This window comes from Bacillus rossius (assembly GCF_032445375.1).
Source record: "Bacillus rossius redtenbacheri isolate Brsri chromosome 9 unlocalized genomic scaffold, Brsri_v3 Brsri_v3_scf9_1, whole genome shotgun sequence".
Taxonomy (NCBI): domain Eukaryota; kingdom Metazoa; phylum Arthropoda; class Insecta; order Phasmatodea; family Bacillidae; genus Bacillus; species Bacillus rossius.
Genome location: NW_026962012.1, coordinates 21,093,828 through 21,120,437, shown reverse-complemented (window position 1 = coordinate 21,120,437; position 26,610 = coordinate 21,093,828). Strand labels below are relative to the sequence as shown.

The 26,610-nt window shown below is 49.5% G+C and overlaps 1 protein-coding gene across 1 annotated transcript in view; it reads left to right on the top strand.

Annotated features, from left to right (window-relative positions):
- LOC134542633 (uncharacterized) overlaps positions 1–26,610 on the top strand; it is a 116,525-nt gene that overhangs the window by 62,302 nt on the left and 27,613 nt on the right. Inside the window, exon 4 of the mRNA XM_063387030.1 lies at positions 10,787–11,705. Coding sequence (XP_063243100.1) covers positions 10,787–11,705 — 919 coding nt within the window. The remainder of the gene's footprint in view (positions 1–10,786; positions 11,706–26,610) is intronic.

Genomic DNA, 26,610 nt, shown 5'->3' with positions numbered 1-26,610 from the left:
GAATACATAGTTAAAAAGTATGTTGATCTGTGATTTAACTAAAGGATACGTAGCTCAAATGTAGTTCTGCTTTGAAGAGATGTAAATGTTCATGATTATTCTTCTGAATAATAACACATTATTTTGAATGTTAGTTACTATTATTTGCTTTAATAATCTTCTAGTTATTCTTATGGCACCTAAAATAATATTAATGTTGAGAGTTCTAAAGAGTCTGTATGAATTGAGGTTCTGTTCCATTAGCGAGTGACATAAGTTCCTTTTAGTCTCCACACTCGGTTCGAAGTTAAAATTATAGTGAATGTGAGGAGAGCCATTTCACTGTAACTGTTACCCTATCCTGGTAAAATTCTTAAGCTAAGTTGAAGATGTTTTGAAATTAATGTTGGATTGACAGAAAATCTAGTCGTTATGCTAATCCAATGATTTGCATTAGAAAAAAGATGGTATGTTGAGCTTACATCTTGATGCAAGAGAACTAAACGAATTACCAGAAGAGACCAGGAAAATCTATGACATATTAAGATTGTATCAAGGCATCAAATTTTTAACCACATTTGACTTATCAGCCTGATATTGGCAAATACCTTTAAAGAAAAAATTGAGACAGTATATAGTATTTTTATTCAAAAATCAACCATGTGTATTCCAAGTTATGCCATTAGGACTGTGTAATGCAATGACTGAGTTTACAAGATGCCGGGATGCGGCACTAGGCTCAGAATGTAAAGGATTTGCCAGAACATGTGTCGATGATATTTTAATTATGTACTTCAGCAACTTTTGAGGAACACCTGAGACATAAACATTTCGTCACAAGTAAAATCTGCATGTATGAATATCTAACTGAAGAACTCTCTATTTTGTAGAGAAGAGTTAATTTTTTGGATTGGTATTACACCCACACAAATCAAAACTGCCCCAGATAAATGATAAATGACAAGCAATCATACAGTTCCCTGTGCCTCTGCATATAAAACAAATTAGCGCTTTCTTAGGCGTGATTGGATTCTATAGGAATTATTTGGACAAAATCGCTAAGATGGCTTTATGTTTGTTCAGTTTATTAAAAAAAGATGAAGTTTGGCTGCGGGGAGAACAGGAACAGAAAGCTTTTGAGAAACTAAAGAACATTTTTTTGAGAGGATATGTGTTACACCACCCAGGTCAAGGGATATTTGTTATTGTACACAGACACATCATCTTATGCTCTGGGTGTAGAACTCGTTCAGTTATACCAAGGACGAGTGGAAAAAAAGCAGTTAGAATGGCGAGAAGTACATTAAACCATGCGGAAAGAAATTATACACTAACAGAAAAGGAGTATTTGGCCATAGAAAGGGCACTTCAAAAGTTTCATGATCTCTTATTAGGAGTGTGGCCATAGGTGGCATGGCCACTTGATTTTATATTTATTTTAATTAATGTTGAATTATGGCTGTGACGTAATTTTAGTTTTAGTATTTGCCCTTTTTCTTTTTTTTATAAGTATTGGTCCTTTATAAGTTTTGTTAATCTTATTTTTAAATATGTTTTTATATTATGTTTTTTTTAAATGGTTTAGTTTCTTGATATTTAATTATATCGTTTTGGACTTTGAATCATAATACGGTGTACGACGCTCCCCCCCGTGAAGATTGAAATGGACTGTTCCAAGGCAATAAGGTGGTGGGGGAAAATACGTCAAGAGGGACGGAATGAGCTGTATGAGGGAGTCGTCAGCTGATCGCCGTGGTGGACGTGTATGCGCTTCGGGCGTGACGAGCGCGGGTGATGGCTCGTGGTATTGGGCCGGCGGGGACTCGTGAATATTTTTTAACATAAATCAGCTGACGTATATTGAACTTCGGCAAATACTTAGATGGTGGCGGGTGCTGCCAAGAGGATGAAAAGTCTACGCTACTTTTTTCGTTAATGAAGCATTTAGCATGTGTGCTAAAGTACAGCCGGCTAAACTCCGGGCCAGGAGGTCCGGGGTGGGATGCGACGTACAACGTTTAATCCAAGTAAGTGATTCCGGCTCCGAACTTTTGCCCCTGTAACCCCGGGGCGTTGATATAAACTTTGCCCACCATAACAGTGAACAATTTAAAAATGTTTTTTTGCCAAAAGACCCTAATTCCCACGTCGAGTGTATGTTGCGTCCTCGTACTCATTTTTACCGAACCTTCCATCAAGCATGCCATGAAGCGCCGTAAAATAAATTCACCCGGGTGTAATCAAGATGTTTAGAGAGACATTAATTTTTACTAACTTTTACTTGAATAGTATTGTAATTTATTATTTATACATATATATATTTTTTTTGAACGATTTTTGTATCAATGTCTGAATTTATTTATGCGTTTATTGCAGTATTTATTATTTATTGGTATATATTAAAACGTGGCTATATTAAAAGCCTCTATAACTTTATAGGGCAAATGGTTTTAGATATAATTGTAATTTTTTTGATATTTGGTGGTAACTTAAATTCCTTACCATGCTCATGCGCAATTGGTCTCATTAAAGTTTTTCACATTTCGAGTAATTACGTTCTTTTCATTTTAAATACTATTAATCTGATCTCTTCCTTTTTTAAAAACCTTTTGAATAATTTATTTATGAATTTTGGGGCACTCGTTTTTTGGAGCAGCGTGCAAAATAATAACTTAAAAAAGATAAACAAGATTGGAGTGTTGAAGGCTGTTCCCAGACGGGTGTCTAACTTGTGGTGGTGTGACACCGGGAGTGTCAACCGCGACAAAGTGCGCCACTCTGCTGGGAAGAGCAGATTTTTAATAGTATTTGCGACTATTTTGGGTATGAGCATGGCGACCTCCTGGATTTACAAACTCCGTAAGGAGGAGGTGGCAGTAAATTTGAAGGCGGCTGGGGTAGCTTTTAGTGAAGACGAGGATATCGATATGTTAAGAAAGAAATTGAGCAATCACATTAAGGGCGGTAAAGTTGGTGAAGATAATGGGGAAAGCGTAGGGGAAAAGGACCTAGTTTTTCACGTAGAGAAAAAATGTTTTTTAGAAAGTATTGATCATATCTCGGGATTGACTTCTGGACGCGCGGAGGAATTAATTGAATTTTGCCTAGCGATTGAGCAATTAAAAGATTCTCAATTTGTAATTAAAGATCACTACTTGATTAAATGTGTGATGGGAAAATGTTCAGGCGTGGCACGTGAAATATTAGCTAAGGGATTATATTATAATTGGAGTTGGGAGAAAATAAAGGAGATGTTGTGGGAGAATTTGTGTTCCCGGCGGGCAAAGCAGATGTGGCTTCATAAATACGTGTGGCGGTTTCAGAGGCCGCTTGAAAGCACGAGTAATTTTGTACAAGATATTTTACGGCATGTTAAGATTTTTGGGGTAAAGCTGTCAGAGAAGGAGCTTATTAGTTTAATAATGGAGAACATGTGTCCCCAAGTGAGAAGGGAGTGTTCATTTATTCAGATACCCAAAGATGTTAATGAATTAGCTGGTTGGGCTATAGAAGTAGATAATGTAAAGAGTGCGCAGGAAGAGTATGAAGGTCTTGGTAGTAGCAAGACGTCTAATGGACGAGAACACGCGCAAAGGCCCAGGGATGGAGGCGATAGGAATAGTTATAAAAACTATGTTAAATGCTTTAAGTGTGATAAGTTAGGACACTTAGTGAGAGAATGTCATGAGAAATTGAAAATTATCAAATGTGAATTTTGTGGGAAAAGAGGGCATTTAAAAAATAGGTGTTTTAAATGGTTGAATAATAAAGAGGCCGTAGAAAAAGTGGATGACCAAAGTAACAAATAAGGTTATCTGGTTGGATAGCTACTTAAACTAGATAATATCTAGTTTTTTGTAATGAGTATGTAAGTTTAGGAAAAGTTTATTAAATTTTGTTTAGTTTACTGATTTAAGTTTTCCATAGTTGTACCTGTTCCACGAGTGTGTTCTAATTACGTGTTGTTCTATCTTGTGAAGCATCTTAATTGTGCCTTGAGACTGTTGAGACTGTTTCTAATACTCTCCTTTTCTCTAATTTTCATACTTGCCTTATTATATGTTGCTTTAAGTGTTCTAGACTTACGTGGAACATAGGTAGTTGTAAGATTATGTATTTTAGTTACTATTTTTAGATTTTTTTTGGCCGGGGAGATTTGTGGCCATAGGTGGCATGGCCACTTGATTTTATATTTATTTTAATTAATGTTGAATTATGGCTGTGACGTAATTTTAGTTTTAGTATTTGCCCTTTTTCTTTTTTTATAAGTATTGGTCCTTTATAAGTTTTGTTAATCTTATTTTTAAATATGTTTTTATATTATGTTTTTTTAAATGGTTTAGTTTCTTGATATTTAATTATATCGTTTTGGACTTTGAATCATAATACGGTGTACGACGCTCCCCCCGTGAAGATTGAAATGGACTGTTCCAAGGCAATAAGGTGGTGGGGGAAAATACGTCAAGAGGGACGGAATGAGCTGTATGAGGGAGTCGTCAGCTGATCGCCGTGGTGGACGTGTATGCGCTTCGGGCGTGACGAGCGCGGGTGATGGCTCGTGGTATTGGGCCGGCGGGGACTCGTGAATATTTTTTAACATAAATCAGCTGACGTATATTGAACTTCGGCAAATACTTAGATGGTGGCGGGTGCTGCCAAGAGGATGAAAAGTCTACGCTACTTTTTTCGTTAATGAAGCATTTAGCATGTGTGCTAAAGTACAGCCGGCTAAACTCCGGGCCAGGAGGTCCGGGGTGGGATGCGACGTACAACGTTTAATCCAAGTAAGTGATTCCGGCTCCGAACTTTTGCCCCTGTAACCCCGGGGCGTTGATATAAACTTTGCCCACCATAACAGTGAACAATTTAAAAATGTTTTTTTGCCAAAAGACCCTAATTCCCACGTCGAGTGTATGTTGCGTCCTCGTACTCATTTTTACCGAACCTTCCATCAAGCATGCCATGAAGCGCCGTTAAAATAAATTCACCCGGGTGTAATCAAGATGTTTAGAGAGACATTAATTTTTACTAACTTTTACTTGAATAGTATTGTAATTTATTATTTATACATATATATATTTTTTGAACGGTTTTTGTTTCAATGTCTGAATTTATTTATGTGTTTATTGCAGTATTTATTATTTATTGGTATATATTAAAACGTGGCTATATTAAAAGCCTCTATAACTTTATAGGGCAAATGGTTTTAGATATAATTGTAATTTTTTTGATATTTGGTGGTAACTTAAATTCCTTACCATGCTCATGCGCAATTGGTCTCATTAAAGTTTTTCACATTTTGAGTAATTACGTTCTTTTCATTTTAAATGCTATTAATCTGATCTCTTCCTTTTTTAAAAACCTTTTGAATAATTTATTTATGAATTTTGGGGCACTCGTTTTTTGGAGCAGCGTGCAAAATAATAACTTAAAAAAGATAAACAAGATTGGAGTGTTGAAGGCTGTTCCCAGACGGGTGTCTAACTTGTGGTGGTGTGACACCGGGAGTGTCAACCGCGACAGGAGATAAGTTTAAGATATTGACTGACCATCAGGCGTTAACGTGTTTGAAGGTGAGCAAGATATTTGGAAGTAGGTTAACACGTTGCTGTCTGCTATTACAAAAATATGGTATCCAAATACAACCCATTAAAGGACAGAATAATTTAGCAGCCAATCTTCTAAGTCTAGCTCTGGATTTGACATTGGAAGATAAAACACCTAATAGTAATTCAAAAGAATTCCTGGTCACTTGCATTCAAATGCCTTTTAGCAAAATCTGTCCAAGATTATCTAAGCTGATCAAAAATCTGAATGTTTTGCAAAATGAAAATGGTTTCTGCAAAAAGATCAAATATAAGTTGGAGCATGTAGATGCTAATCATAAAATGAATCAAGTTTATTGCATTTCGAAGAACGGAATGTTCTGGCTCACAACACAGAAGGATCCTTACGACAATGTGTATTGGAAACCTGTGATTCCAAGTGCCATACAAAATCAAATTTATGGGAAATACACTTAAACCTTGGATACTTTGGTTTAAATAATCTAAGCGAAGCTTTAAGGAGGCAAGTTTACTGGATGAATATGCCAAGAATAGTTTTGAGAATAGGTAATTACTTTTTGCGACTTGTGCCAGAAGTCGAAACAAGCTCAAGAACATTTACAAGGAGCATAACAACCCACTATATCTCGCGGTCCATTCGAATTGGCTTCTGTAGAACTTTTGGCCCATTACCACCGCCTGAAGCCATAACAAAATTAATCTTTGTCATTATGGATATGTTTTATAAATATACAAAATTATATCAAAATAAAATTCAACTGGTAGAATGGTGTTGAATAAGTTGGAATTATTTGTTGAATTAGGGGCAGATTAAATACATTTCCCTGACCGAGGTACACAATTTATCAGTGGACTATGGAAGTCTGGATTGGAAAGACTGAAAATAATTCCCACGACCTCGTCAATATGGCACCAACAAGGTAATCGGGTGGAACGTCTAATGAAAATCATTGAAAGTATATTATGTCAACTGTCACTGTAAACAAGAGAAATGAAGAGAATATAATCCTTTAGTTGAATGTGTATGAAGCCACACTATAGAAACTGACATCACACAAAGCATTAAACTGCGAAAATTCAGAAGCGATAAATCCAGCACTGCTACCCAAAGACAATCTCGAATGGCTGACCATTGAAATAGTACTGTTAGAAGAGCTGAAGAAATAAGTTGTATCTTCTATAAATACTAAAATAGTATCAGCAGCGGAGTGGCGTAAAATAGTGTAGAAGATGTCAAAAGTAAGCATATTCAAAGTTGGAAACCTGGTACGTATTAAGGAAAAACCTATGCTTTAAGCAAATTTTGGGAGACTGTCACTGTGAAACTATTTATACTATACAAAGGTCCATTCAAGATTGTCAAAATTATTGAGGAAAACTGCTACCGGTTGATAGACATAAATGTCCGAAATATTTGCAGCTGAGGCAGTATAAAATGCCTACTGTTTAATAAAGAAGTTAATGCTTGTAAATCCATGGTATTAATTTTTGATACAGAGATGACGATAAGGAAGTATTCATGTTCATTACTGCAGATAGAAATTTATTTTCAGTGGCATTATTCATTTGTCTTTGAAAGGTCCTGTATAGCTCTAATCAAATACAGTAGAATCCCGCCGATGCGACCCCCCTCTGATGCGTCCATTCCGTTTATACGACCGTTTTTTTGAGGAACCGTGAAAAATTTGAGTAAAATCGGCTGAAAAACAAGTCTGTTACACTTTGTTGGGCGCTATGTGTTCACGTTTATTTTGGCGAGCGCTGTACTGTAAGCAGGCAGGTATACAAAAGACGGCTAAAAATAGATACCACCCCTCTCCCTCTAGACTGCCCACGCTACCCAATACCGGTAAACTGCGCTCGTCACCTGATAGCATCTACGCGCGCGTCTATTGCGGTCCCGGTCCCCCTGCAGCAAGCGGAAGTGGTGAAGATCGACATTTACCGTCACACTCTAGCTAGCTAACGATGCTGCTGGTCGCCAGCCCCCCCCCCCCCTTTTTTTTTTCTCTCTTTCACTCTCTCTCACACACACGCACACACACGCGCTTACCCTACTTCTCGCATTCCTGCACGTCAGCCGGCCGGACCTGAGCGATAAGCGCCGCCAGACCACCCGTTGTGTCACGGGACGCAACCTTTTAAACACCACACTAATACAGCCCGCAAGAGACATAATAAACCTTTAATAAAAAGTTATCATTTCAATACTAAATCGTCTGATTTTTCTATACAAAGACGGCGAAAATGGACACGCTGCACTGTGTTGAATTTTTTTTTCTCGGCAACGGGAGCTCCAATATTGCTTTCTAGGGTATCGTTTTTTTCGGGAGACATCATGCTATTTAACACTGTAATATGAATTTAAAAAGTTGTCTTTTTTACACCATAGACTATTTGAATAAGAAATCTATGCGAACAAAGGCGATTTTTTATGTTTTTTTTTTTTTTTTTTGGGTTGGGGAGGGGGATTGGCCCGAATTCTCTATTTCGACCCTTCCGTTTATAAGTCCGTTTTTCCGGGAACCGTGAGGGGTCGCATCAGCTGGATTCTACTGTACTAAGAAGTTGTTTTTCTGCATAGAGGAATAGGAAATATTTAATTTGTGGCTTGAGTGCTATGAATTGAATTTTTCACGACTGATTATGACAATTAGGTACAGCAGAAGCACTGAGTCATAAAAGCTCTTCACGAGGATTGGTATGCCTACGTTGTTTATTTTGCACTGTCAGAGAGAAGTTAGATGCTGTGTTAAGCCATGATATTACTCCATGTACAAATATAGGGTGCGGCGCGGAAACTTGCTGATTTGAAAGGCCAATAAAAAATAAAGCAGTAGAGATATCATTATAATGTAATTTTTCTTGTAATATATGTCACGCTGAAATTTTTCCATTGTATAGTTTTAAAGATTACATCCATCAAATGATGGCCCCTATTGTCAATGCATTGAGTTACCCGATTTCTGAAGTTCTGTGCAACTCTTTCAAGCATATCGACGGGTATGTTTGCGTTAGCTTGGCGTACCGTGTTTTCTCGTATAATCGTCGTACATTTTATTCTAAAATCAAGTAGGGGTGCGACAATTATGCAGAACATTTTTTTTGTTAGGTAAAGTTATTCATAATAACAAAACCAGTTCATGGAAAGTACGTTTATTTAAAAAAAGGTGGAGTATACAATAGCACGCCAAACAATCTATATTAATAATTCCTTAAACAAAAACCTTTCTTCAACTTTAAATAGAAAAACCAAAACTCTAAAGCGAACGCAAGCCACTTGAATCTGACGTGAACTAACGTGTTGTAGTACACACTTGCCACGAAAGAATGCGGGCTATCAAATGTAGTTAACTCGGCACCTGACAGAGAGCGCGCGTTGCATCCAATCAGCGAGATATCGATATTCGACTACGTGCGCGCGCTCTATACGGGAATCAACATAACCAAACATGAATGATGCGCTGGCTACATTTTTATAAGCGGTACGCCGCGGTAACGCAGACAATCAGATAAAGGAAATACAGTTTAAAAACGTCTTTAAAAGAAAATTTACACGTCAGACAACTTTGTATTTCCGTTAATTAAATAAATAAGTGGTAATGACCGAAATTAAATTTTAGATTATATCTACACCGCGGCGACGCAGACGATCAGATAAAGTAAATAACGTTTAAAAACGTATTTGTAAGAAAATTTACACGTCAAACAACTTCGTATTTTTCCGTTAATTTATTAAGTAAGTTGTAATGACCGAATAAATATTAGATTTCTACTTTAAAATACATCGTTTTATACGGAAAAGATACCTACACAAAGCACTCTGCATCTACCAGCGGGACCAAAAACATCATGCGACGTTTACGCGAGAAGTCTTTTTATCCCAATTTTGACAGCCTAAAATATGGTTGCGACGATTATGCGCGTGCGCCCATTATGCGATAAAACACGATATGTTGTTTTTCAGACGATGTAAGGTTCTTGGATGGTCACTGTAAACAATTGATTTCAGATAACCCCATAAAAAAGTCACACGGAGCCTAATCGGGGGAACGAGCGGGCAAAACAAGGTCGCCTCTCAATGAGATAAGGCGCTCTGCGAAATGTTGATTCGAAAGATCCATTGAACATCGCGCGGTGTGTGCCGTGGTTCCATCCTGTTGAAACCAGACATCCCCAACATTCATTTCTGCAAGTGCAGGCAGACAAAATCCTTCAATCATTTGTGTGTAACGAGCCGCAGTCACCGTGACTGCTCGTTCATTTTCCTCAAAAAAATAAGGACCAATTATTCCCACTCTTGACGCTGCATACCACACAGTCACTCCTTCACAGTGAAGTGTATGCTGATGAAGTTCACGCTGATTGTTATCCCTCCAATAACGCATGTTTTTCTTGTTTACACTGCTCGAAATGTGAAAGTTAACCTCATCACTGAAGAACACGAGTGCGTCATGAGGCAAGTTTTCACGGAGCACTGACCAGGTGGATGACAACACCTCATGGACTGCCATTTCGAACGAGACCCTCGCCACCCTCTCCCGACCCCATCTCACCTCTTGACGCGAAATACAAATCAGCAAGTTTCCGCGCCACACCCTGTATTGTACTAAGCTTCGTAATTTAAACTCCTGATATCAAGAATAGTGGAACTCAAATATTACACCATTATCCAGCTAAAAAGTACAGCACAAAGAGAAAAAATAAAGTAAAAACACAGAAGAATTTAATTGTTGTGAATACATATTTTGAATATAGATATTGCCATCTGATCTGAATTTGAAATAAGGTAACCTTTGTATATTTAAATTAGGTATAGGATAATAATTTGATGATGTTCGATTTACTAAGATATTTTTCATTGATATTTTTCTTTTGATATATTCAGCAAGATAGTCCAAGTATATTTAAAAAAATATTTTTTATATTAATAAATGAGTTTAGCATTAAAATATTCTGATTACATGATTTTTACATTGAATACTACTACCAGACCAGAGGAAGAGTACCTATGTTGTTTGTAAAGTGCTGTGTTGCGACAGGCCTATTGATGCCACCTGCCGGGAACACCTGCAGCCCGACGAGGTGCTGCGGGCCCTGGAGACGGAGTGTGTTGTTTGTAAAGTGCTGTGTTGAGACAGGCCTATTGATGCCACCTGCCGGGAACACCTGCAGCCCGACGAGGTGCTGCGGGCCCTGGAGACGGAGTGTGTTGTTTGTAAAGTGCTGTGTTGCGACAGGCCTATTGATGCCACCTGCCGGGAACACCTGCAGCCCGATGAGGTGCTGCGGGCCCTGGAGACGGAGTGTGTTGTTTGTAAAGTGCTGTGTTGCGACAGGCCTATTGATGCCACCTGCCGGGAACACCTGCAGCCCGATGAGGTGCTGCGGGCCCTGGAGACGGAGTGTGTTGTTTGTAAAGTGCTGTGTTGCGACAGGCCTATTGATGCCACCTGCCGGGAACACCTGCAGCCCGACGAGGTGCTGCGGGCCCTGGAGACGGAGTGTGTTGTTTGTAAAGTGCTGTGTTGCGACAGGCCTATTGATGCCACCTGCCGGGAACACCTGCAGCCCGACGAGGTGCTGCGGGCCCTGGAGACGGAGTGTGTTGTTTGTAAAGTGCTGTGTTGCGACAGGCCTATTGATGCCACCTGCCGGGAACACCTGCAGCCCGACGAGGTGCTGCGGGCCCTGGAGACGGAGTGTGTTGTTTGTAAAGTGCTGTGTTGCGACAGGCCTATTGATGCCACCTGCCGGGAACACCTGCAGCCCGATGAGGTGCTGCGGGCCCTGGAGACGGAGTGTGTTGTTTGTAAAGTGCTGTGTTGCGACAGGCCTATTGATGCCACCTGCCGGGAACACCTGCAGCCCGATGAGGTGCTGCGGGCCCTGGAGACGGAGTGTGTTGTTTGTAAAGTGCTGTGTTGCGACAGGCCTATTGATGCCACCTGCCGGGAACACCTGCAGCCCGATGAGGTGCTGCGGGCCCTGGAGACGGAGTGTGTTGTTTGTAAAGTGCTGTGTTGCGACAGGCCTATTGATGCCACCTGCCGGGAACACCTGCAGCCCGATGAGGTGCTGCGGGCCCTGGAGACGGATGTCATGCAGTTGTTTGTGGGCGTCAAGCAGCCGGAGGAACAGCCAGCCATTCCCAGCACGGTATGCTTCTCCCTGCTTTGTAGTTTTCTTCTGCAAGCTTCAGTTTAAAATTTAAGTTTGCATTTAGTTTAGTAAGAGTAAATGAAATTTTTGTGTCAAAAGTAAGAAAACTTAAAATAGGTTTTTTTAATGTTATCACTAAAATCCAGAATTAATTTTTGTTTTTATTCTTTTTTGGTTCTTTAATTTTAGTAATGGTTGGAAGTTTAACAAATATTGGGATGTTTTTCTTACAAATTTTTTTTTTAAATGTCATAATCATTTAAATTGTTAAAATTAAAAATTATATTTGACTATGATTTAAATTAAAAAAAAAATTGTCCTATTGTGAAACAGTACAAAAATGAATTAATTATTAATTTATGCATAAAATCAAAATTTTATAAATAAATCTTTGAGGATTTTATGTTTATAAGGTAATTGTAGATAACTAGACACATGTAAACTATTTTATACGCACACACACACACACACACACACACACACACACACACACACACACACACACACACACAATACAATACACACACAATACAATACACACACACGTGAGAGAAAGAGAGAGAGAGAGAGAAAGTGAGAGTGAGAGTGAGTTAAAAGAGTTGTAGACTATGTTTTTTCATTGGGAGTGATTCTATGAAGCCAAAAACTAATTGTTAAACCTTTAATGGAAGTGGTAAAGTGTAGTATCTTAGAGATACACACGAGTCTTGATACCTTTTCTTCAGATGCCATTAAATTGGTATTGCCGGTGCCCCCTGTGATGCGTGAATGTAATAGTTGGTAAAAGTTGGGAAAGTACAGCATCATGCCTGGGGTACCTTCTAGACCAGACACAACACGCTTGTCACGATGCGACCACCTCAGGTACTGTGTACACGTCTGTATCCTTCGTTGACAGTAGTGGGGGGGGGGGGGGGACTCTTGCAGAAACACATGATGTGGTATGGCACATACAGACAGCTTATCAAGCACAATACAAGCTGAGTTGGTGGAGAGGTCAGAAGACGACGTATTCAGACGACGCACCTTGGTCCATGGAGTATGGCCTGATCAAGTGTGCCCTCCTGTTTCCTTGTGGCGTGTTTTCCATTTGGTGCATGCGCATAGCTGTAGTTTGGTTTCTCTTTAGGGGTGATAGAAAGTTAGCAAGTTCTTCATCGACGTGCACCTGATAGGAACACTCTGTAGCTGTGTGTGGGTCGTCTTGTGCGAGGGGGGTGCTTGGTGAGTCAGTGAGCACTCTCTTAATAAATTCTCTTTGTGGCACCCCTCGGGAGTATTCTGATTGCGATGCATGAGCGTATTTATCTCAATAAGGTCATTCAGGTTTAGAGTACTACCAGCCCATTTGGACATGAGACACTCAAGCACGGTAATAATTTTGTGTTTGTCATGCTGAAGCACGAAACTCGTCAAGTGCAATGACATGTAGTTTCCTTTGTTATGCTTTTGCTGGTGCACGCAACTGTCCTATAATTCTCTGTTCTTGGTTTAGCTTGTGTTAACTTGGATTTACTTCTTTGGAGGCAGCTGTGCCTTCCTGAAATTACTTGAGAGTTTGTACGACATAGGGTGCCTTATTTCACGGCTGGGTTTGACGTTGGACGAGTATGTCTAAGCGGTGGTGCATAGGCACGTATGTGCGTACTACACAATGTGAATGCTTGCCATTGTTTTGGATCTGTCAGTACCTGTGGGGTAATATCTACATGTAGTGATGGTACAGAGATCACAATATCACTCTCAGTCCAGCCTTAGCATGTTTTTGCGGCATTGAAAGACCCATGCCTCAGTCCCTGTTGGAATCATAATTAATCATCAGATTAAGTACTGGTTATAGATTAATTGTATGTTGTCGAAGTATTATGCTCTTTGCACGAGCGACAGTTATGTTAAGGGCTGTATGTCCAGTTACCATGCTGGGAAGTTTTGTGAAAAACAGCATGTGGTTTCAGACACGACAAATGTTACATGATGAGTCACAAGAAAATTTATTAGTACTTGTGATTATCTTAAACTAGGTTGCAAGGAGCATTTGCTAACTTTCATAGAGTTTTGTGGATTGTTGTGAGGTCTAATTTTTTAAATGGAATTTGCTCTTGATTCTTCACTACGTAAATATATGTTTTTATGCTCTGATATAAGACGTATCGTAAGCAAATTGTAACTCACGTACATGATTGTAAAGCTCAAGGATATTTGTTTAAGTTTGTATAAATTTTTGGTTATACCTTTCTTGTCAACAGTTTCCGTGAGAAGGAACATAGTAATGATTACTGGTAAATATTATTATCAGCACCATTTAAGTGCACAATTTCTTGTGACATCAACACATGAGTGATGTTTAGTTTCTTGGCTTAAGAAGTGGCTATAAGAACTTCATTACTTTGTATTGGATTAGTCGTAACGTTTGCAAAACATCTATTTGGAAAGCATATTTTGTGTAACTATACCCTTAGGATATTGCTGTTTTATGCAAACAATTGCAAATACACGTTTTTCTGTTTACCAGTGTACTATTATTTCAAATATTTAGAGTAAAAGTGTTTAATCTGTGTTTTTTTCCTAATAAAAAAACTGTCCTCTAAGAAGCAAGGAAACAGTAGTGAGAGACAGAAGTAGACACAACACATACAAATTCAACTGCTTGTTAGTTCTTTGTAAAATTTAGTCTGTACCTGCCTATGAATTTTTGAAAGTGTAGAAAAGAGGTGAAGGCTAAGGCAATCCACGAGAGAAATGGTCAAAGCACTTTCACCCTCTTTCTAACGGATTCAAAGCATTCGTGACAAGTCGGTTAACTGGTGTGCATACGCGTGTATCCCTATATTGTCAGCAGGGGGTGGACCATTGCAGTACGCCTAACGTAGATCCAGTATGACAACTGCTCCCTGACCCTGACTGATGCTCATGTGGCTGGTTGTGTTGGCAGAGAGAGAACGAGGCGCTGCACGGGGGAGAGACTGAGTCTGCCGCCAGTCAGCCGCTCCCTGTCCCTGACTGATGCTCATGTGGCTGGTTCTGTTGGCAGAGAGAGAGCGAGGCGCTGCACGAGGGAGAGACTGAGTCTGCTGCCAGTCAGCCGCTCCCTGTCCCTGACTGATGCTCATGTGGCTGGTTCTGTTGGCAGAAAGAGAGCGAGGCGCTGCACGGGGGAGAGACTGAGTCTGCTGCCAGTCAGCCGCTCCCTGTCCCTGACTGATGCTCATGTGGCTGGTTGTGTTGGCAGAGAGAGAGTGAGGCGCTGCACGGGGGAGGGACTGAGTCTGCTGCCAGTCAGCCGCTCCCTGTCCCTGACTGATGCTCATGTGGCTGGTTGTGTTGGCAGAGAGAGAGCGAGGCGCTGCACGGGGGAGGGACTGAGTCTGCTGCCAGTCAGCCGCTCCCTGTCCCTGACTGATGCTCATGTGGCTGGTTGTGTAGGCAGGGAGAGAGCGAGGCGCTTCTCGAGGGAGATACTGAGTCTGCTGCCAGTCAGCCGCTCCCTGTCCCTGACTGATGCTCATGTGGCTGGTTGTGTTGGCAGGGAGAGAGCGAGGCGCTGCACGGGGGTGAGAATGAGTCTGCCGCCAGTCAGCCGCTCCCTGTCCCTGACTGATGCTCATGTGGCTGGTTGTGTAGGCAGGGAGTGAGCGAGGCGCTGCACGGGGGAGAGACTGAGTCTGCTGCCAGTCAGCCGCTCCCTGTCCCTGACTGATGCTCATGTGGCTGGTTGTGTTGGCAGAGAGAGAGTGAGGCGCTGCACGAGGGAGAGACTGAGTCTGCCGCCAGTCAGCCGCTCCCTGTCCCTGACTGATGCTCATGTGGCTGGTTTTGTTGGCAGAGAGAGAGCGAGGCGCTTCTCGAGGGAGAGACTGAGTCTGCCGCCAGTCAGCCGCTCCCTGTCCCTGTCTGATGCTCATGTGGCTGGTTGTGTTGGCAGGGAGAGAGAGAGGCGCTGCACGGGGGTGAGAATGAGTCTGCCGCCAGTCAGCCGCTCCCTGTCCCTGACTGATGCTCATGTGGCTGGTTGTGTAGGCAGGGAGTGAGCGAGGCGCTGCACGGGGGAGAGACTGAGTCTGCTGCCAGTCAGCCGCTCCCTGTCCCTGACTGATGCTCATGTGGCTGGTTGTGTTGGCAGAGAGAGAGCGAGGCGCTTCTCGAGGGAGAGACTGAGTCTGCCGCCAGTCAGCCGCTCCCTGTCCCTGTCTGATGCTCATGTGGCTGGTTGTGTTGGCAGAGAGAGAGTGAGGCGCTGCACGAGGGAGAGACTGAGTCTGCCGCCAGTCAGCCGCTCCCTGTCCCTGTCTGATGCTCATGTGGCTGGTTGTGTTGGCAGGGAGAGAGCGAGGCGCTGCACGGGGGAGGGACTGAGTCTGCCGCCAGTCAGCCGCTCCCTGTCCCTGTCTGATGCTCATGTGGCTGGTTGTGTTGGCAGGGAGAGAGCGAGGCGCTGCACGGGGGTGAGAATGAGTCTGCCGCCAGTCAGCCGCTCCCTGTCCCTGACTGATGCTCATGTGGCTGGTTGTGTAGGCAGGGAGTGAGCGAGGCGCTGCACGGGGGAGAGACTGAGTCTGCTGCCAGTCAGCCGCTCCCTGTCCCTGACTGATGCTCATGTGGTTGGTTGTGTTGGCAGAGAGAGAGCGAGGCGCTTCTCGAGGGAGAGACTGAGTCTGCCGCCAGTCAGCCGCTCCCTGTCCCTGTCTGATGCTCATGTGGCTGGTTGTGTTGGCAGGGAGAGAGCGAGGCGCTGCACGGGGGAGGGACTGAGTCTGCCGCCAGTCAGCCGCTCCCTGTCCCTGACTGATGCTCATGTGGCTGGTTTTGTTGGCAGAGAGAGAGCGAGGCGCTTCTCGAGGGAGAGACTGAGTCTGCCGCCAGTCAGCCGCTCCCTGTCCCTGTCTGATGCTCATGTGGCTGGTTGTGTTGGCAGGGAGAGAGCGAGGCGCTGCACGGGGGAGGGACTGAGTCTGCCGCCAGTCAACCGCTCCTTGACCCTGACTGATGCTCATGTGGCTGGTTGTGTTGGCAGAGAGAGAGCGAGGCGCTGCACGGGGGAGGGACTGAGTCTGCCGCCAGTCAACCGCTCCTTGACCCTGACTGATGCTCATGTGGCTGGTTGTGTTGGCAGAGAGAGAGCGAGGCGCTTCACGGCGGAGAGACTGAGTCTGCCGCCAGTCAGCCGCTCCCTGTCCCTGACTGATGCTCATGTGGCTGGTTGTGTTGGCAGAGAGAGAGCGAGGCGCTGCAGGGGGGAGAGACTGAGTCTGCCGCCAGTCAGCCGCTCCCTGTCCCTGACTGATGCTCATGTGGCTGGTTGTGTTGGCAGGGAGAGACCGAGGCGCTTCTCGAGGGAGAGACTGAGTCTGCCGCCAGTCAGCCGCTCCCTGTCCCTGACTGATGCTCATGTGGCTGGTTGTGTTGGCAGAGAGAGAGCGAGGCGCTGCAGGGGGGAGAGACTGAGTCTGCCGCCAGTCAACCGCTCCTTGACCCTGACTGATGCTCATGTGGCTGGTTGTGTTGGCAGAGAGAGAGCGAGGCGCTGCAGGGGGGAGAGACTGAGTCTGCCGCCAGTCAGCCGCTCCCTGTCCCTGACTGATGCTCATGTGGCTGGTTGTGTTGGCAGGGAGAGATCGAGGCGCTTCTCGAGGGAGAGACTGAGTCTGCCGCCAGTCAGCCGCTCCCTGTCCCTGACTGATGCTCATGTGGCTGGTTGTGTTGGCAGAGAGAGATTGAGGCGCTGCACGGGGGAGGGACTGAGTCTGCTGCCAGTCAGGCGCTCCCTGTCCCTGACTGATGCTCATGTGGCTGGTTGTGTTGGCAGGGAGAGAGCGAGGCGCTTCTCGAGGGAGAGACTGAGTCTGCCGCCAGTCAGCCGCTCCCTGTCCCTGACTGATGCTCATGTGGCTGGTTCTGTTGGCAGAGAGAGATTGAGGTGCTGCACGGGGGAGAGACTGAGTCTGCCGCAAGCAGGCCCTCCCTGCCCCTGACTGATGCTCATGTGGCTGGTTGTGTTGGCAGAGAGAGAGCGAGGCGCTTCTCGAGGGAGAGACTGAGTCTGCCGCCAGTCAGCCGCTCCCTGTCCCTGACTGATGCTCATGTGGCTGGTTGTGTTGGCAGAGAGAGAGCGAGGCGATTCTCGAGGGAGAGACTGAGTCTGCCGCCAGTCAGCCGCTCCCTGTCCCTGACTGATGCTCATGTGGCTGGTTGTGTTGGCAGAGAGAGAGCGAGGCGCTGCAGGGGGGAGAGACTGAGTCTGCCGCAAGCAGGCCCTCCCTGCCCCTGACTGATGCTCATGTGGCTGGTTGTGTTGTCAGAGAGAGATTGAGGCGCTGCACGGGGGAGGGACTGAGTCTGCTGCCAGTCAGGCGCTCCCTGTCCCTGACTGATGCTCATGTGGCTGGTTGTGTTGGCAGAGAGAGAGCGAGGCGCTTCTCGAGGGAGAGACTGAGTCTGCCGCCAGTCAGCCGCTCCCTGCCCCTGACTGATGCTCATGTGGCTGGTTGTTTTGGCAGGGAGAGAGCGAGGCGCTTCTCGAGGGAGAGACTGAGTCTGCCGCCAGTCAGCCGCTCCCTGCCCCTGACTGATGCTCATGTGGCTGGTTGTGTTGGCAGAGAGAGAGCGAGGCGCTTCTCGAGGGAGAGACTGAGTCTGCCGCCAGTCAGCCGCTCCCTGTCCCTGACTGATGCTCATGTGGCTGGTTCTGTTGGCAGAGAGAGATTAAGGTGCTGCACGGGGGAGGGACTGAGTCTGCTGCCAGTCAGGCGCTCCCTGTCCCTGACTGATGCTCATGTGGCTGGTTGTGTTGGCAGAGAGAGAGCGAGGCGCTTCTCGAGGGAGAGACTGAGTCTGCCGCCAGTCAGCCGCTCCCTGCCCCTGACTGATGCTCATGTGGCTGGTTGTGTTGGCAGAGAGAGAGCGAGGCGCTGCAGGGGGGAGATACTGAGTCTGCCGCAAGCAGGCCCTCCCTGCCCCTGACTGATGCTCATGTGGCTGGTTGTGTTGTCAGAGAGAGATTGAGGCGCTGCACGGGGGAGGGACTGAGTCTGCTGCCAGTCAGGCGCTCCCTGTCCCTGACTGATGCTCATGTGGCTGGTTGTGTTGGCAGAGAGAGAGCGAGGCGCTTCTCGAGGGAGAGACTGAGTCTGCCGCCAGTCAGCCGCTCCCTGTCCCTGACTGATGCTCATGTGGCTGGTTGTGTTGGCAGAGAGAGATTGAGGCGCTGCACGGGGGAGGGACTGAGTCTGCTGCCAGTCAGGCGCTCCCTGTCCCTGACTGATGCTCATGTGGCTGGTTGTGTTGGCAGAGAGAGAGCGAGGCGCTTCTCGAGGGAGAGACTGAGTCTGCCGCCGGTCAGCCGCTCCCTGCCCCTGACTGATGCTCATGTGGCTGGTTGTGTTGGCAGGGAGAGAGCGAGGCGCTTCTCGAGGGAGAGACTGAGTCTGCCGCCAGTCAGCCGCTCCCTGCCCCTGACTGATGCTCATGTGGCTGGTTGTGTTGTCAGAGAGAGATTGAGGCGCTGCACGGGGGAGGGACTGAGTCTGCTGCCAGTCAGGCGCTCCCTGTCCCTGACTGATGCTCATGTGGCTGGTTGTGTTGGCAGAGAGAGATTGAGGTGCTGCACGGGGGGGTGACTAAGTCTGCTGCATGTCAGCCACTCCCTGTCCCTGACTGATGCTCATGTGGCTGGTTGTGTTGGCAGGGAGAGATTGAGGCGCTTCTCGAGGGAGAGACTGAGTCTGCCGCCAGTCAGCCGCTCCCTGTCCCTGACTGATGCTCATGTGGCTGGTTGTGTTGGCAGGGAGAGAGCGAGGCGCTTCTCGAGGGAGAGACTGAGTCTGCTGCCAGTCAGCCGCTCCCTGCCCCTGACTGATGCTCATGTGGCTGGTTCTGTTGGCAGAGAGAGATTGAGGTGCTGCAAAGGGGAGGGACTGAGTCTGCTGCCAGTCAGCCACTCCCTGTCCCTGACTGATGCTCATGTGGCTGGTTGTGTTGGAAGGGAGAGATTGAGGCGCTTCTCGAGGGAGAGACTGAGTCTGCTGCCAGTCAGCCGCTCCCTGCCCCTGACTGATGCTCATGTGGCTGGTTCTGTTGGCAGAGAGAGATTGAGGTGCTGCACGGGGGAGGGACTGAGTCTGCTTCCAGTCAGCCGCTCCCTGTCCCTGACTGATGCTCATGTGGCTGGTTCTGTTGGCAGGGAGAGAGCGAGGCGCTGCACGGGGGAGAGACTGAGTCTGCCGCCAGTCAGCCGCTCCCTGCCCCTGACTGATGCTCATGTGGCTGGTTGTGTTGGCAGAGAGAGAGCGAGGCGCTTCTCGAGGGAGAGACTGAGTCTGCTGCCAGTCAGCCGCTCCCTGTCCCTGACTGATGCTCATGTGGCTGGTTGTGTTGGCAGAGAGAGAGCGAGGCGCTGCACGGGGGAGAGACTGAGTCTGCCGCCAGTCAGCCGCTCCCTGCCCCTGACTGATGCTCATGTGGCTGGTTGTGTTGGCAGGGAGAGAGCGAGGCGCTTCTCGAGGGAGAGACTGAGTCTGCCGCCAGTCAGCCGCTCCCTGTCCCTGACTGATGCTCATGTGGCTGGTTGTGTTGGCAGAGAGAGAGCGAGGCGCTGCACGGGGGAGAGACTGAGTCTGCCGCCAGTCAGCCGCTCCCTGCCCCTGACTGATGCTCATGTGGCTGGTTGTGTTGGCAGGGAGAGAGCGAGGCGCTTCTCGAGGGAGAGACTGAGTCTGCCGCCAGTCAGCCGCTCCCTGTCCCTGACTGATGCTCATGTGGCTGGTTGTGTTGGCAGAGAGAGAGCGAGGCGCTGCACGGGGGAGAGACTGAGTCTGCCGCCAGTCAGCCGCTCCCTGTCCCTGACTGATGCTCATGTGGCTGGTTGTGTTGGCAGAGAGAGAGCGAGGCGCTGCACGGGGGAGAGACCTAGTCTGCCGCCAGTCAGCCGCTCCCTGTCCCTGACTGATGCTCATGTGGCTGGTTGTGTTGGCAGGGAGAGAGCGAGGCGCTTCTCGAGGGAGAGACTGAGTCTGCCGCCAGTCAGCCGCTCCCTGTCCCTGACTGATGCTCATGTGGCTGGTTGTGTTGGCAGGGAGAGAGCGAGGCGCTTCTCGAGGGAGAGACTGAGTCTGCTGCCAGTCAGCCGCTCCCTGTCCCTGACTGATGCTCATGTGGCTGGTTCTGTTGGCAGAGAGAGATTGAGGCGCTGCACGGGGGAGGGACTGAGTCTGCTGCCAGTCAGCCGCTCCCTGTCCCTGACTGATGCTCATGTGGCTGGTTCTGTTGGCAGAGTGAGATTGAGGCGCTGCACGGGGGAGGGACTGAGTCTGCTGCCAGTCAGCCGCTCCCTGTCCCCTACTGATGCTCATGTGGCTGGTTGTGTTGGCAGGGAGAGAGCGAGGCGCTTCTCGAGGTAGAGAAAGTCTGCCGCCAGTCAGCCGCTCTCTGTCCCTGACTGATGCTCATGTGGCTGGTTCTGTTGGCAGAGAGAGATTGAGGCGCTGCACGGGGGAGGGACTGAGTCTGCTGCCAGTCAGCCGCTCCCTGTCCCTGACTGATGCTCATGTGGCTGGTTGTGTTGGCAGAGAGAGAGCGAGGCGCTGCACGGGGGTGAGACCTAGTCTGCCGCCAGTCAGCCGCTCCCTGTCCCTGACTGATGCTCATGTGGCTGGTTGTGTTGGCAGAGAGAGAGCGAGGCGCTGCACGGGGGTGAGACCTAGTCTGCCGCCAGTCAGCCGCTCCCTGTCCCTGACTGATGCTCATGTGGCTGGTTGTGTTGGCAGGGAGAGAGCGAGGCGCTTCTCGAGGGAGAGACTGAGTCTGCCGCCAGTCAGCCGCTCCCTGTCCCTGACTGATGCTCATGTGGCTGGTTGTGTTGGCAGGGAGAGAGCGAGGCGCTTCTCGAGGGAGAGACTGAGTCTGCCGCCAGTCAGCCGCTCCCTGTCCCTGACTGATGCTCATGTGGCTGGTTGTGTTGGCAGGGAGAGAGCGAGGCGCTTCTCGAGGGAGAGACTGAGTCTGCCGCCAGTCAGCCGCTCCCTGTCCCTGACTGATGCTCATGTGGCTGGTTGTGTTGGCAGGGAGAGAGCGAGGCGCTTCTCGAGGGAGAGACTGAGTCTGCCGCCAGTCAGCCGCTCCCTGTCCCTGACTGATGCTCATGTGGCTGGTTGTGTTGGCAGGGAGAGATTGAGGCGCTGCACGGGGGAGAGACTGAGTCTGCCGCCAGTCAGCCGCTCCCTGTCCCTGACTGATGCTCATGTGGCTGGTTGTGTTGGCAGGGAGAGAGCGAGGCGCTTCTCGAGGGAGAGACTGAGTCTGCCGCCAGTCAGCCGCTCCCTGTCCCTGACTGATGCTCATGTGGCTGGTTGTGTTGGCAGGGAGAGAGCGAGGCGCTTCTCGAGGGAGAGACTGAGTCTTCCGCCAGTCAGCCGCTCCCTGTCCCTGACTGATGCTCATTTGGCTGGTTGTGTTGGCAGGGAGAGATTGAGGCGCTGCACGGGGGAGAGACTGAGTCTGCCGCCAGTCAGCCGCTCCCTGTCCCTGACTGATGCTCATGTGGCTGGTTGTGTTGGCAGGGAGAGAGCGAGGCGCTTCTCGAGGGAGAGACTGAGTCTGCCGCCAGTCAGCCGCTCCCTGTCCCTGACTGATGCTCATGTGGCTGGTTGTGTTGGCAGGGAGAGAGCGAGGCGCTTCTCGAGGGAGAGACTGAGTCTGCCGCCAGTCAGCCGCTCCCTGTCCCTGACTGATGCTCATGTGGCTGGTTGTGTTGGCAGGGAGAGAGCGAGGCGCTTCTCGAGGGAGAGACTGAGTCTGCTGCCAGTCAGCCGCTCCCTGTCCCTGACTGATGCTCATGTGGCTGGTTCTGTTGGCAGAGAGAGATTGAGGCGCTGCACGGGGGAGGGACTGAGTCTGCTGCCAGTCAGCCGCTCCCTGTCCCTGACTGATGCTCATGTGGCTGGTTCTGTTGGCAGAGTGAGATTGAGGCGCTGCACGGGGGAGGGACTGAGTCTACTGCCAGTCAGCCGCTCCCTGTCCCCTACTGATGCTCATGTGGCTGGTTGTGTTGGCAGGGAGAGAGCGAGGCGCTTCTCGAGGTAGAGAAAGTCTGCCGCCAGTCAGCCGCTCTCTGTCCCCGACTGATGTTCATGTGGCTGGTTCTGTTGGCAGAGAGAGATTGAGGCGCTGCACGGGGGAGGGACTGAGTCTGCTGCCAGTCAGCCGCTCCCTGTCCCTGACTGATGCTCATGTGGCTGTTTGTGTTGGCAGAGAGAGAACGAGGCGCTGCACGGGGGAGAGACCTAGTCTGCCGCCAGTCAGCCGCTCCCTGTCCCTGACTGATGCTCATGTGGCTGGTTGTGTTGGCAGAGAGAGAGCGAGGCGCTTCTCGAGTGAGAGACTGAGTCTGCCGCCAGTCAGCCGCTCCCTGTCCCTGACTGATGCTCATGTGGCTGGTTGTGTTGGCAGAGAGAGAGCGAGGCGCTGCACGGGGGAGAGACTGAGTCTGCCGCCAGTCAGCCGCTCCCTGTCCCTGACTGATGCTCATGTGGCTGGATGTGTTGGCAGAGAGAGAGCGAGGCGCTGCACGGGGGAGAGACCTAGTCTGCCGCCAGTCAGCCGCTCCCTGTCCCTGACTGATGCTCATGTGGCTGGTTGTGTTGGCAGAGAGAGAGCGAGGCGCTGCACGGGGGAGAGACCTAGTCTGCCGCCAGTCAGCCGCTCCCTGTCCCTGACTGATGCTCATGTGGCTGGTTGTGTTGGCAGAGAGAGAGCGAGGCGCTGCAGGGGGGAGAGACTGAGTCTGCCGCCAGTCAGCCGCTCCCTGCCCCTGACTGATGCTCATGTGGCTGGTTGTGTTGGCAGAGAGAGAGCGAGGCGCTTCTCGAGGGAGAGACTGAGTCTGCCGCCAGTCAGCCGCTCCCTGTCCCTGACTGATGCTCATGTGGCTGGTTGTGTTGGCAGAGAGAGAGCGAGGCGCTGCAGGGGGGAGAGACTGAGTCTGCCGCCAGTCAGCCGCTCCCTGCCCCTGACTGATGCTCATGTGGCTGGTTGTGTTGGCAGAGAGAGAGCGAGGCGCTGCAGGGGGGAGAGACTGAGTCTGCCGCCAGTCAGCCGCTCCCTGTCCCTGACTGATGCTCATGTGGCTGGTTGTGTTGGCAGAGAGAGAGCGAGGCGCTGCAGGGGGGAGAGACTGAGTCTGCCGCCAGTCAGCCGCTCCCTGCCCCTGACTGATGCTCATGTGGCTGGTTGTGTTGGCAGAGAGAGAGCGAGGCGCTGCAGGGGGGAGAGACTGAGTCTGCCGCCAGTCAGCCGCTCCCTGCCCCTGACTGATGCTCATGTGGCTGGTTGTGTTGGCAGAGAGAGAGCGAGGCGCTGCAGGGGGGAGAGACTGAGTCTGCCGCCAGTCAGCCGCTCCCTGTCCCTGACTGATGCTCATGTGGCTGGTTGTGTTGGCAGAGAGAGAGCGAGGCGCTGCAGGGGGGAGAGACTGAGTCTGCCGCCAGTCAGCCGCTCCCTGCCCCTGACTGATGCTCATGTGGCTGGTTGTGTTGGCAGAGAGAGAGCGAGGCGCTGTAGGGGGGAGAGACTGAGTCTGCCGCCAGTCAGCCGCTCCCTGTCCCTGACTGATGCTCATGTGGCTGGTTGTGTTGGCAGAGAGAGAGCGAGGCGCTGCAGGGGGGAGAGACTGAGTCTGCCGCCAGTCAGCCGCTCCCTGCCCCTGACTGATGCTTATGTGGCTGGTTGTGTTGGCAGAGAGAGAGCGAGGCGCTTCTCGAGGGAGAGACTGAGTCTGCCGCCAGTCAGCCGCTCCCTGTCCCTGACTGATGCTCATGTGGCTGGTTGTGTTGGCAGAGAGAGAGCGAGGCGCTGCAGGGGGGAGAGACTGAGTCTGCCGCCAGTCAGCCGCTCCCTGTCCCTGACTGATGCTCATGTGGCTGGTTGTGTTGGCAGGGAGAGAGCGAGGCGCTTCTCGAGTGAGAGACTGAGTCTGCTGCCAGTCAGCCGCTCCCTGTCCCTGACTGATGCTCATGTGGCTGGTTGTGTTGGCAGAGAGAGAGCGAGGCGCTGCACGGGGGAGAGACCTAGTCTGCCGCCAGTCAGCCGCTCCCTGTCCCTGACTGATGCTCATGTGGCTCGTTGTGTTGGCAGAGAGAGAGCGAGGCGCTTCACGGGGGAGAGACCTAGTCTGCCGCCAGTCAGCCGCTCCCTGTCCCTGACTGATGCTCATGTGGCTGGTTGTGTTGGCAGAGAGAGAGCGAGGCGCTGCAGGGGGGAGAGACTGAGTCTGCCGCCAGTCAGCCGCTCCCTGCCCCTGACTGATGCTCATGTGGCTGGTTGTGTTGGCAGAGAGAGAGCGAGGCGCTGCACGGGGGAGAGACCTAGTCTGCCGCCAGTCAGCCGCTCCCTGCCCCTGACTGATGCTCATGTGTCTGGTGTGTTGGCAGAGAGAGAATAAGGCGCTTCTCGAGGGAGAGACTGAGTCTGCCGCCAGTCAGCCGCTCCCTGCCCCTGACTGATGCTCATGTGGCTGGTTGTGTTGGCAGAGAGAGAGCGAGGCGCTGCACGGGGGAGGGACTGAGTCTGCTGCCAGTCAGCCGCTCCCTGTCCCTGACTGATGCTCATGTGGCTGGTTGTGTTGGCAGAGAGAGAGCGAGGCGCTGCACGGGGGAGAGACTGAGTCTGCTGCCAGTCAGCCGCTCCCTGTCCTTGACTGATGCTCATGTGGCTGGTTGTGTTGGCAGGGAGAGAGCGAGGCGCTTCTCGAGGGAGAGACTGAGTCTGCCGCCAGTCAGCCGCTCCCTGTCCCTGACTGATGCTCATGTGGCTGGTTGTGTTGGCAGAGAGAGATTGAGGTGCTGCACGGGGGAGGGACTGAGTCTGCTGCCAGTCAGCCGCTCCCTGTCCCTGACTGATGCTCATGTGGCTGGTTGTGTTGGCAGAGAGAGAGCGAGGCGCTGCACGGGGGAGGGACTGAGTCTGCTGCCAGTCAGCCGCTCCCTGTCCCTGACTGATGCTCATGTGGCTGGTTGTGTTGGCAGAGAGAGAGCGAGGCGCTGCACGGGGGAGAGACTGAGTCTGCTGCCAGTCAGCCGCTCCCTGTCCTTGACTGATGCTCATGTGGCTGGTTGTGTTGGCAGGGAGAGAGCGAGGCGCTTCTCGAGGGAGAGACTGAGTCTGCCGCCAGTCAGCCGCTCCCTGCCCCTGACTGATGCTCATGTGGCTGGTTGTGTTGGCAGAGAGAGATTGAGGCGCTGCACGGGGGAGGGACTGAGTCTGCTGCCAGTCAGGCGCTCCCTGTGCCTGACTGATGCTCATGTGGCTGGTTGTGTTGGCAGGGAGAGAGCGAGGTGCTTCTCGAGGGAGAGACTGAGTCTGCCGCCAGTTAGCCACTCCCTGTCCCTGACTGATGCTCATGTGGCTGGTTGTGTTGGCAGGGAGAGAGCGAGGCGCTTCTCGAGGGAGAGACTGAGTCTGCCGCCAGTTAGCCACTCCCTGTCCCTGACTGATGCTCATGTGGCTGGTTGTGTTGGCAGAGAGAGAGCGAGGCGCTGCACGGGGGAGGGACTGAGTCTGCTGCCAGTCAGCCGCTCCCTGTCCCTGACTGATGCTCATGTGGCTGGTTGTGTTGGCAGAGAGAGAGCGAGGCGCTGCACGGGGGAGAGACTGAGTCTGCTGCCAGTCAGCCGCTCCCTGTCCTTGACTGATGCTCATGTGGCTGGTTGTGTTGGCAGAGAGAGATTGAGGCGCTTCTCGAGGGAGAGACTGAGTCTGCCGCCAGTCAGCCGCTCCCTGCCCCTGACTGATGCTCATGTGGCTGGTTGTGTTGGCAGAGAGAGATTGAGGCGCTGCACGGGGGAGGGACTGAGTCTGCTGCCAGTCAGGCGCTCCCTGTCCCTGACTGATGCTCATGTGGCTGGTTGTGTTGGCA